The sequence below is a fragment of the Aphis gossypii genome, chromosome 2 (assembly GCF_020184175.1).
Source record: "Aphis gossypii isolate Hap1 chromosome 2, ASM2018417v2, whole genome shotgun sequence".
Taxonomy (NCBI): domain Eukaryota; kingdom Metazoa; phylum Arthropoda; class Insecta; order Hemiptera; family Aphididae; genus Aphis; species Aphis gossypii.
Window position 1 is genome coordinate 8,654,944 of NC_065531.1, and position 13,898 is coordinate 8,668,841.

General features: G+C 26.9%; 1 protein-coding gene across 1 annotated transcript in view; it reads right to left on the reverse strand.

Annotated features, from left to right (window-relative positions):
• Positions 1–12,961: 12,961 nt before the first annotated feature.
• LOC114124924 (protein O-mannosyl-transferase TMTC1-like) overlaps positions 12,962–13,898 on the reverse strand; it is an 89,990-nt gene continuing 89,053 nt past the window's right edge. Inside the window, exon 15 of the mRNA XM_027988370.2 lies at positions 12,962–13,372. Within this exon, the coding sequence (XP_027844171.1) occupies positions 13,334–13,372 (39 nt within the window). The 3' untranslated portion in view covers positions 12,962–13,333. The remainder of the gene's footprint in view (positions 13,373–13,898) is intronic.

Here is a 13,898-nt window from a genome sequence, read left to right on the forward strand (position 1 = left end):
TATTCATCCAATCAAATAATATTCTTGAACTACATAAATTAGTTTAGGTAAAACGATGTAATGATTATGTACTGTAGGTATTTATAAAAAATATTTTACTTCGATCCCATGAATTTGTAATTTATTGATATCTACAAAATTATAAAAGTCCTTTTGCTTTGACGTTGAATATACTAATTAGCAATTATAATCAACTTAGGTTTAACGGGTGTTTAAATTTGAATTTTCTAAAAAAACAGTAAAGGTAGGTATCATGGTTAATTATTATTTATACTATAATTTTTTGTACTATCTAAATGTATAACTTTATTAATTTAACTTATTGTTCAAACTTGTAACTGATGTCAACAAAATAAAGAATTTTGAGGAAAAATTTTAAAATCAATGGTAAAATCTATAACAACTGAAAGACCGAGGTTGGCTGTAATTCAGTTTTTCATAAAATATATAAACGTTTAGTAAAACAGAAATGAAAAATGAAAATAATATCCAATATTTACACATTCACTTATATCCTATACATTTGGTAGGGGGTACACCACCGACTACTTACGGCTGAATTTCGATACTTGAAATTACATGTTTACTTTGATGAAATGATCTTATTTCGTTCATGTTTATAATATACTATAGTATAAAAATTTTTTACTGTGTAAAATATTTTTTATTATTTATTTTATTTGTTAAAATATCGTGAGTTTCGTAGTAATATATATTATATACCATGAAACTAAAATTGTATAGACAAATGTTTTCAAGAACATATATTTAGAAGAATAAATAACTATTAATAGTGATCACCTTGTATCTATTATAGATGTATAATATTCATACACTATATTTCATTAGATATATAAAATAATAATTATTTCGTTACGTCTCAGTCGGGTATAGTTTTGCAACTGTCATGACGTGTTGATTTGAAGATTTCAATTTGTGAAATATTCACCACAAGTACACTAGACTAGTATAACATAGTATTATTATGAGTATTATATTAGACTTAAAACAATACAATTTATAAAGGCTCTGTTCGTATTTTTGAGCTTTTTATGAATTTCTAATCTATAAAATATTAATATTATCACGTTTTAATTTAAATTATATTGTTATATTGCTTAAGTATATAATCACAACAATCTTAGCAAGTATAAAATATTTTACTATAATAATTGATTTTAGATGTTTTAAATAATTAATAGCCATATTCATAGGTCTATTGGCTATTATAATTTATCATTTCAAATTGAAGGGTATTATTTTAATATATTATATTTTATTTAAACCTCCTTTTATAATGTTTAACAGAGTGGTTGTTTTGACGTTAATTTATTGTTCAACATATTACATGGACTTAATTGTCATTTCGATGTAATTTTTTAGTTTTTTGAAAATGCTCAACACCTTTCTATCTTTTCCATCTAACCATCAATCATATTTTACTAAAACAGTACCTATAAGCTTTACATTTTGCAATATGCATTCATACTTTTTACTAAGTTTTTTTTTTTTTTTTAAAAACAAAACGTTTATATGCACGTATTATACCTAAAGTAATATTCTAGATAACTCTACGGTCATCTAAAGGAACTTATATAGGGTGGTCATTTTATCATGAAAGATCCATTATTAATAAAACTTAAGAGTTTTTAAAACTCTATTTTTAACTAATTTATAGTTGAAATAAAAAATCATTTTTCAATATATATAATATAATATATATATATATATATTTAATATTTTTAATAAATGTTTTCAAGTTTTATATTTTTTAAACGACAATATTTGTTTTTAATTATTTTATATTCTGCTTCAGAATATTTTTTGGAGTATTTTGATAATATAAACGGAGATTTGGATGAGTAATTTTAGAGTTATAATTATTTATAATTTTTATCTCAACTTTTAGTGATTATTTGCGTGCGTTGATTGTTATTAAATTCATATTTTACATAATAATTAATTAGTAATCTAATACCTAAATATTGAGATACGTTTAAATTGTATACTGTACTGCATAGATTTCCCTTTTCTTTTTTTAAACTTACTTATACAGTAAATAAATAAATCACTGATGATTAAAATAAAATATAAGATAGTATAATGATTAATATTGATTGTTGATCATTTGTCAGTAAATAATAAAACGGTTATCATTAGGCAATATAATATTTGAAATTATAAATATTATAGGTATACATCTGGTATGTTAAGTAATGAATTCAATAGTCCAATTTATCATTTGTTTATAGATACCTATTTTTTATTTGCTAAATGTAAACTTTAAATTTAAGATAAATTATACAATCGATTAATCAAAGGTGCGGTAATTACATGATAAATGACAGTTTAAAAAAATATTACAAAAACACTACTATTCATTTCATAACTGGCACACATTAGCAGTATTTTATTACCTTATATAATGTTAACATTTATTTTATTGGATGTTTTCATTTTATTTGACAAACACTTAAAAGAAAAAAGAATAATATTTGTAATTATAACATATTAACTGAATATTTATTTAAAAAAAAAAAAAAACAAAAAAAAAAAAAACGATAAATATTTGAAAAAATAACAAGCAAAGCAAACACATTTGATCCGATAAATGTATTACGATGTACTATATTAATATAATGCATTATAATTTTTGCATATAAATAAGTATTTCTGTTGTATATTTATATCATTGGTTTGACACCATCGGTTCTAAATAAGCACTAACCTAACTAGTCAGAGTTGGTAATTTTGAAGTATTACGGGAACAGTATCGTTCTCAGGAATACAAAAATAAATTAATATATATATATTTTAATTTTTTAATTTTTTACTGAATAATGAATACTTACTTTATAATTTAAAGTTGAAATAATTGTATTCTAAAAAAATTGTTACCATACTAGAGAAAAAAATATCTCATGCTAGAATAATATTATTAGTCAGTAAATCAAGTAAATATTAATTGTTCCAATATTTTATAATTTAACTTTTATTTGTAGGAAACTGGATAATTTAATGAATAAAATTTGTTGTTTAAAGCATACATGAGGCCTCAGATATTATGTATCTAATATGTACGACATTATATTTTGGTATAGGTATTATGTAAAACGTATAACAAAATTCAATATTATCGTTAATTGCGTGGACAATATTGTATACCTATACTACCTACTTAAATTATCAAATACCTATTTAATAAAAGTAAATATCTGTAAAACAATCATCTAAAATAATTCCAATTTAAATTATTTCAACATATTAAATGTAAATGTATATATTCTATTAATATATTTAATAGTAGTAGATTCTAGTGCGTATTTTAGTGTCCCTTGCTATTCGTATTACCACTAAGTTACGATTACAAAAATTGCTCAAACATATAGTGGAATAGTACAAAGTTACCATTCTCTTTCACCTATATCTACCGACAACTCTATTACATGTATATTAGTATCGCATATTATTACTATTATTATCAGAATGCGATGAGCCAAACCGAGACAAAGTTTAATTAGTAAATTGTTTTAAAGACTCAAGTTGATTAACAGGCAGTTATTCCGAAATCCTAAAAGTTTATATTGTAATGAAGAGTGTATTTTAAGGATTTTGAGATAACAGTGGTTAAAGCCTATACCATATCAAAGTTTGAAATAACACTAGATATAATTAATATTATTATTTGTATATGATATATACACGCATCGTACTCGCATTTTTAAATTGCTGTATTATTTGGAGCACATAATCATTTGTTTTATTTTTCTATGCATTTTAAAACTTATCATAATCTACAATAAATTCGTAAATATGAAAATTAATATGTATACAATTTTTCAGTTATTATTTCGATTAAATTAATAGTATAAGAAGTAAATTATAGTCTTAAAAAACACTTACACACAAGCACGTGTCTGATCAACCGACGTATATCGAGCTATATGCTCGACGTCTTACGAACTCGCTGCACTAGATCCCGTTTATTAATGATTATAATTGGTCTTATTGAATTATAATAATATATACACACACAGCAATTACAAATATTAGGATTACACGCCACTGCATTTGGAAAACCCCACGAGTATTGTATAATCCTTGAAATAACGATAACGACTTACCGAAGGAGCGATTCACCCCTATTTTTAGTACAAAGGATAGATTCGTATAGACGAACAGACGTCTCTTATCCAAGTAAGTGTTTCGTGTACCACTGCTGGGGCAGTTTTAATATATAAATTGATTTGGATGCGTTTCGCGTTCGGTCCAAACATCTGCGAACGGTAGCATTAATGTCGGTTTTAAATTATGTATGACGGTCAAACGAAACCGTTTGCGAAACCGTTTCTACGAAAATGCGTTATAACACAGTAATATGAACTGTAAAATTAAAATATCGATTGAAAATGCATATTGATTATCAATTCGCTTGGAATTTAAATCTGATCGCCAATCGTGTACATTTGGTGTAGCACATGCAAACATTATTTGTCTGAAAATTTTGAATTTCTCCATTGTTTATACGCATTGTGCGCGCATAAACGACCGCTATACTAGCCACATATTGTATTAAACATGTATAACTTTATAATATAATACACGCCGTACTATAACTACAAGGGTCGTTCGGATCTTATAAACAATTTACCGAAACCCATTCGCGTTTATAATATACGCGTGTATACTATTATGCAAACCAGTATTTTTTCAGAGTAAACTTCCAATGATCCTCCCGAGCACGGTAAATATAAAATGTTTATTCCCACGTACCAACATATAATATAAGTATTTCATTTTACTTTTTTTGTCCACGATGAATTTACAAAATAAATATCGTCCCCGGATAATTTCACGGTAGTCGTTTAAGAGGAAAAAAGACAAAAGATGAATCCAACATTAGTATTATAAAATCGAATAGCTCCACTGCGGCGGATAACTGCTATGTTATTTATAACTCCTTATACTACAAGTTTTAATATTATTTACACAATTTGTTTTAGGATAGTTAGTGAAGCGTGATGTATATACTCGTACTTAAAGGTTTTGAATTTTTTTCTCTGCGTTACATGTTATAATATTTATATTTATAATAAAGATTATTAACATCAAGACCTCGATTATCCATATATGACCAAGTGGCGTATGAATAATTGAATTACTTGAATAAAAAGCAATAACGTATTTTTTATAAATAAATACGTGTTTTACATTTTTTTGAACATATTATAAAAATATACACACATGTACTTACAATATTTTAAAATTATTTATTATTAATTAAACGATGATTTACTAGTTACCAAATTATTATGTATTATATTTGCTCATGAAATTTTGAAGTTGGTTTTAATACAAGCAAACAAATGCAATGAACATGTTAAAATCTATATTCGTTTACGCACGTGTTCATTGAGCAAATTCAGTATCAAAACACGTCATTTATTGATGATACGAAAAAAAATATTTCGAACAAGCCTTATTGAAATCGACCTCGAGCTAAATTTGTTTCGTTGACATTATCTCCCAAGCTTTTCGACCATGTGAATCAAATTTTTTCAACTATTACATAATATATTATCAAAAAAATTCTATTGGTTTGCTCAACAGCGAGTCTTTATGTATTCTAGACTTTTTTCCAAAATAATATAGTCACGTGTTTATGTTTGTTTCAGATGTTGTATTTTAGGAAAAACACACATGACATATGACACAAAAATGTTCACGCACAGCTGAGTAGTGAGTACTGACAATTTATAAATGTGTATAGTACACAATGATGGTTATGACACATAATAACTACATATTATTATACTAGAATATAAATAATTGTAGATTATAACAATACACCATAATATAATATAGGTACGGCCGTGCAATTACACCGTTAACAATACAATATATTTATATATATATATATGTGTGTGGGTGTATGTCATCAGTATTCTATTAATATTTAATAATACACGATAACGACGGTTAAAGTACAAAGAAGTTAACGGATGTTTGGGTGACGGATAATCATTGTTTTAGTTACTATATACTATTTTTTCATAAGAATTATTATAATAATGCGAATATCTTAGCTTCAAGAAATTGGCTTGAAAATTATTAGAATTAGATTGTGTAACACTCAGGTTTTTGGCTGCATAGATGTTAAATTTATGATTATACATAAAACACAGATTCCAATAATGTATCATGTTCCTACATAATAATAATATATACAAATATATTGTTTGGTATACAAAACTAGGCGATTTATACTATAACCTACAGCTATCACTAACATAATTCAAGTTACCACGTGCATAATATTGATGACAGACCGGGTTATGATATTGTGTAACTATACAATATGTTATACATATATATGAACAGAAGGCTGTGTTACAAAAACGATGATGATAAAAAACAATTCCAATCATATTCATGAAATCTCGATCACCCCGTAAATATATACGAATTTCGCTAGGTTGGCGTCTGATCTCGTACATTAAAAAAAAAAGCACACAAAGTCAACCGAGTAGAATACCTATCCACTGTTTGCTCCTGCCGAGTTATTTGTTCAAAGTGCATACTTACGTCAAGTATACATATATAAGATAATATATATCTATATAGGTATGTGTGTCTGTGTCTGTGTTTGTGTCTGTGTCTGTAAAGGCCCGCTGCTGCAGCTTTTACTCTAATAAGAACAAAGACACGTACTGAATAATGCATTCGTCGTAGCGCAGATCTCGGTGCGTAGGTGGTGGAAACGGTAAAGCCCGAGGAAATAAATAGTGGTTAGAGAAACACTTCAGAAGAATAATAATAAAAAAAAAAAACGAAGCAAATCGTACAATCAAAGAGCATCGTATTAAAAGCTCCGAAAAACAATAATAAACCTTCTTTGGAAAATTTCCGCCACGCTGGCTTCTTATAAAAACGCGACGTCGCCATGTACAATAATATTATAATTATTGCATAGTCACCGAATACATAAGTACATGAATGTTGTATGTGTTATAACCTGAAATCTCATCTAGAGAAGATAAATAAGCAAAACGGTCCCTCAGTGGGTTTGAGCAGTGCGTCGTTTTTGTTTTTTATTTTTTCATTCCGACATCTGCAGTTCTCCAATAATATAGTCAAAGTATTTTTATCAAATAGATCGTATTATTTTGTTACGCTCGTATACAACACGTTTATGGTTTTATACTCATACTTTATGACACAATATATTCTCGCGTATAATCGAGTTACATACACAACACTGGATACTAATCGTATTGTATACGTATACATATTATATAAAATAATGAGCATTATCCACGCTCCTAATGCATTTGTTACACACACGGGCGCGATGATAGAGATTCAAAGAAAGTTAATTCGAGTGTTTTACTTCGTTTCTAGTTATATTATATTGCGGCTATTATATTATTATAATATTGTTTCTCACTTGTCCAACGACAAAGACGACGACTATCTAGTCGCGGTAAATTCTGAATAAACCTGAATGTATGTATTTTTTTATTTTTATTATTATTGTTATTAATTTTTAATTAATTACGACGCCTGCGTTATTATATTTTGAGGTAGTTTCCGTTCTTATAGCCCTTAATTATAATAATAATAATAATAGTAACAAGTAAGAACCCGTTTACAGGTTAAGAGTTAGACAAAAAGTCACTGACTTTTTTCCCTTCTGTCATCCTCGCCGTCTACCAAAATAATAATTAAATTATATTTACACGTCATTGTCGTCGTCGTTCTCGTCATTTATACAAATATTAAACGTCGTCCCAAAACGACTCAATGTTTATAATTAACGTGACAGCATCGCTGATTCTGCATTTCCGAGAAATAGGTATAAAAAGTTAGGTCACCGGGCAAAACGCCGCTCTGCGTTTAATGTGAAAAAGCCATCAATTAGTGAGAATTGTGTTAATTGGTGTATTCATGATCGTGGATAATGCGTTTGCAAAAAAAAAAAAAAAATAATTACATAAAAATGCAAGAATATAATTTTTAAATCGTGGGACCCATACGGCGTTCGGCATCATAAATATGTTTAATAGTTGAAAACATTTAATGTAATTTTATTATTATTTAAATAATTACATATCTATGGTAAAATGTTTTTATGAGTACAGCAGACATTTATAAGCTATCACATGTAAGGTGTTACCTATATTTACCTTAATAAATTATTCTGTTTCAGTTATATTCAATGTTTTAATGTTAAGGGAATCCCTTTTTGTTAAAACATTTTTATTACAGATTGATAGATTCTTCTACGTATGCGTTCGTTTAAATCTTCCAAACCCATAATATTAAATTTAAATAATTTATGTTTTCTGGCTATTTAGTAGGTATGATATGCCAATGTTGAGATCATGTAATTAAATCGACTATTTTATAATAGAAAAACAAACTATCGTAAAATTAAATAATAGTTAATGTTTAAGAATGCTGGTGCAACATAAAATAAATATTCGAGTTGATAAAATACCTACATTATAATATCATTTTATTAATTTTACATACCAGCATTTTTACAAGTTACTGTAGAACACGTATGGATAAATTGTTTCACAATATTATTATATATAATATGTTGGAGAGGGAATATACATAATCTAAGTTCTATCTTTAATATTTTACATTTTTCATAAAATACGTATTATATATACGCTTAATGGTAGCGGATAGTAATTATATATAAACATCAATGTTTTTTTTAACGTTTTGCGATAATCGTTGCGATGCCGCGGACGTCATACCAAAAATTGTTCAAAGTTTAATACTCTTCATCGACTGGAAAATAGTTAGAAACGTTCCAAAAAAAAAAAAAAAAAATGGTAGTATTAGATTCCGGTCACGCATCGGAAAAAAGAAATCACTGATCGCTCGCGCACGTGATGATTTACTTGCCCGAGGTGCCAGTTATAGGCGGGCAAGTCGAACGCACGTCAAAACTCAAAAGCCACAGTGGAAAACTTTTCTTTTTGTTTTCAGTGGTAGTTCAAATTTTTCAAGATATTTAATTTTTGGAGATGTGTCCATCGTGTATTAAAACATAATGGAATTATTGTTAACTGTGGATGGTGACTATCATTTTTCGGAAGCATAATATAAAACAGCTTTAATTTGTTACTCGTATAGAGGGAGAAGTGTGTACATAATATAGTTTTTGTTCATCTGCAATATAATATGCTTTGTACGCGTAAAATATAAATTCGTAGAATTACTAGAATAGAATTACTCGTAGGTTGTAATAGTTATTTTATAGAAGCGTTAAGAATTCAAATCACTGAATTTATAAATGCATTTGATAAATGTTAATTCAATATTAAAAAAAACATATAGGAAGTATAATTGTTAAGACTTTAGCTAGCTTAAAAATCATATTCGAGAGTTAATATTTTAAAATGTACGAATAATAAGGTTATTGTGTAATCGATGTACTCAATACAACGATATTCTAAGACCAGCCATACGTAGAATTAAAATTAATTTTTAAAAAGCTGTTCAATAATTTTGGATAGTATTTCAAAATCAATTAGCCGAAGACTACAAAATAACCATGGTTTTTATAAAATTGAATTGGAAGATTATCTAGAGAGATTTTCCAAGAATCCACTTATGAAAAACACGTGAACAATTTGTACACTAATACTTTTTTCGAAGAAACATCAATAAAACATTATACTTACATTGAACCTTATTCCATAGTACCATAGGTATTCAATTTTTGGCTGAATACTGTTTGAATTCTAGAAAAAAAGGTTTATTTTATAAGTGTGATAAATTTTACATGTAATATTCTTCCAGTTTCGAAGATGTAATCCTGCTATTTAATTATTATCAATGTTATCATGTAACTTAATATACTGTCAATATTAAAAATAAATCGATAATTTTTTTTATTTATCATTACTTTGATATTTATTAATTGTATCACTAAACTACTAAATAAAAACATAATATGTGGTATATATATAGGAATATAGGAAAAATGTAAAATATATACTTTAATGTGTATTTTGCGCATTAATATATAGTACTACTTGTATGTTATAATATCGAATAAATGTTATTTGTTGTATTTTTATTAATCGTTTGTAGTTTTTGTACCCACAAAAATGTTGAAAAATGTTGTGACAACGTGAATACTTTTGTTTTTTATTAAGATTGACGCATTGTCGTCACTTTTCAGCCATTGTACGTATAATAGGTTAAAATAATATACGTTAAGTAAGAATATACCTAAATATACACTATATTGTTGGTATGCATTACAAACAAGTATAATGAGTATATACTATACTCACCTATTCATTTTGGGAATCAAAATAAAATTACATTAATACAATTACTATATCTAATCTACAATGTTTAGTAAAAGAAAAATAATCAGAATTTGCTTATATTAATTTAAGTGAATTCATTAATTACTTGAATATGCACTATTCAATGAAATAATTAATATAGTTTTATATTGATGAAGTGCATTCAAATAATTGATTTTTTGTTTAAATTTTAGAGACGCAACTAGGTTGTAAAAATGGTATACTGAGTGCAATTTAGTAATTATAGTAATTACCTAGCTATGAGTTATTTTTTTACCACATCTCAATTAAAATAATAAATAAATGAACCTTAAATATTTTTCAAAATAGAGGTTTTTAAAAAAATGTGTTCGTTCTTTAAAACGTTATCTCCCTCACCATAATTTATTTCATATGAACTACATGGTATATGAAATGTGTATTATGTAGAGTATGTTGACCAAATGTTAAACCTGTTCACCACACGTTAATACGTTGTTAGGTAGTAGCGGTCACGGTAGTATAGTAATTAGTAAAACTAGGCATTTTGGAGTAATGAACAGGGGCTCGGAGAATTATAGTTACAATAATTATCGAACGGTTTCCGCACACGCGTAACCATGTGGCTATAAACAGTATAACACACTAATCGATTCACGAACTATAATGATAATAATAATAATAATAATAATAATAATAATTGGATTCTGTTAAATTTGATCCGATGATACCGTAGTTGTGTTATTATAATGAATTGTACGAGGAATAGTAGCGTTCAATTTATAAACATGTAACTAAGATGATTTCTTCACCTATATTACTATTATAATACATATACATACCACGGTGTAGATTACATTAACGTTTAGCAACGTTGTATTTTCGACTAATGTCTATAGTCTATCTTTGTATCGTCAAATGGTTATTCGTGTTTAATATTTCTAGACGCGTTTGGTGTGTAAATTTCGTAATCCGTCAAAATTGAACAAAAATAAAAAAAAAATAATTTTCAAAAATGTATACTTAGAAAAATATTCTGTTTTTATATGATGATATTATATACATATAATGGCATGATTAAAAATATAAATATTATTTTTTAGAATATTATGATAAAACAAAAATAAAGGAATTATAAACTCCGAAAAAATTCTGGTTTTGATAAAATTAAGCTTGTCGAATCCTTTGGCTAATGTTTATAGGAAGATATTTCATGAAATCAACCTAAAAAAATATAGTGTTTTATTTAAAGGAACATTTTCTTTTATTGCTCTAAGATTGTAACTTGAACTGAGCACGTAGGTATGATGGATCGTTCTTTGATTAAGGAACCTAAATTAAGTGAGCAATAGCTTGATCCGAAAATAAATGTTCATAAAGTTGATGTTAGTTAATTGCTTGGTCCGAGTTCCAATCCTCATAATTTTGTGTTAAGTATGGAAAAAAAATTAATGAATAATCAAAGAATAGTTTTTAACAATACCATAAAAGTCACCTATCCTTTGGTTTTAGGAGAAACCTTATTTATATTAGAAAACTAATCTAATGAAAATGTGGAACTAAGTAAGCTGAAAAGGCACCTACTTATAAAACATGGTTCTGCAGCTGAAAAGCCTCTTTGTTTATTCAAAAGGTTTGTCTCGAATCAAAACATCTAGGACTCAAAGTTTATAAAACAGTCACTAGGACTAGATTTTTTAATAAAATTGTATTGTATCTTATTTTTTCTTTTCAAAAATTAAATATTTTTAATAATAATTTAAACATAATAGATATTTAATATTAGCAGATAAATTCAATTTAAAAATATATATTATTCAAAATAATAAAACAGGTTGGTCGTTATACACCAAATCATACCAACATTTCTATATTTTATTATTTTGAACATTTGTATATTATATTTTTAATATGCAGCTGAATCAATAATTGCTTATTTCTCCTTAGAAATTTATGATTGCTAATAAAAAATTAACTGATGAAATGATTTTTTTGTTAATAAAAGTCGTACAGTAAATAATAGATTTTAATATGTTGACGTTTCGGCGCAGTTACGAGTATTTGTTCAAGGCGTGCTAGAAACCGATGAATCTTGTGTTTGAAAAATAATAACGGTTTAAAAAATAAAATACATTTAAAAAAGAAAAAAAAATAACAGTTTCCAATACCACAATGCAGGGTTTTATTATTTTTTTTTTTAATTTATATTATAAACCAACTGACACAAAATCAAATGTTTACAAGACGGTAAGGATACTAATTTTGAAAAGTAATCTGTTAGAGAGAGGAAAAGATTATTTTCTTGTTTTATATACTACGGCGAAGAGTCTAATATCATATAGCCATATAGAAGTGGAAAATAAAAGGGGAGAAATGATTTTGTCGTGTTCTTTTCACCATCGAGAGGATATCACTGTTTTCTCCGCTACGAGAGGCTATAATACGCTTTGTATAATATCAGAACACCACATGCGCGCGTCAGACTTAAGTAAACACGTTTCTTGTTTAGATTGAGTTACATTTCCATTATCAGCAGATCTCCCTGTCCCAGCCATATTTGTTTTTAACTTCTCGTGCTGGTGTCGATGGTAGAAGTATTGGTTGGAAGAGGGTGGTGGTAGAGTACGAGGGATGCTGTGAACTTAAAGTCATAATGCGATTTATTCGGTAGCAAATTTCAATTTTATACAAATAAAATCACTATATCTTATTATACAAGTCCATAATAAATATTATTTCAGTATACAATGATTATTATTTTTTTCTTATAACATAAATTATCATTATATTTTTTTTTTTACGTCGGCTACAGTAAGTTGTATTATTTATATAATATTATAGGATAATATATAAATGTATATATATATATATATATATATAAAATAATATATGTAATGAACGTTTATTTTGTTTCTTATGCCCATTCATCGTTCACATTCCTGGTCGATTGTTTTTCTCTACCATTAATCAATCGAAGACAATTTTTTCCTTATGTGTTTTTCATTAATCCAATGTCACTTTCCTGGAATCATTACGTGGGATAGTTGTACACCCTGAAACAGTCACAAAAACTATATAAATAAAAATCATTACTACAATTATTAAATTTGCTAAATTCATTCATGCGGTGTTTAAGTGTTGAGAAATGTTTATAATTGAACTTCCACAACAATGTTAACTATAAATAAATTGAATCCGAGCGAATCGTGTGTACAATTCAGAATTTAAAAGTATAAGAATACGAATATACGTGTTCTGTACCATAAAAATATGCCTGGGAGAAAAATTGCTCTATTTCGAACCGAACATATTAATTATTGCTGAGAAAATGTTTTTATGTATTATTGATTGTAAATTAATAATATCTGTGAAAATATACTATCTCGCAACTGTGAGGTATATGGCAAAGAATCCTATTATTTAACAGAATCAAAAATTGCAACTAATATACTCGTATTTTGCAGAATCGAGAAATATTTAAATAAAAAATAATAACAACAACAATATTTAACTGACATGGTATAGTGTACGATAGCGTGCAAATAAAATGTTTATATCCATGTTGATGATAAAAGGTAC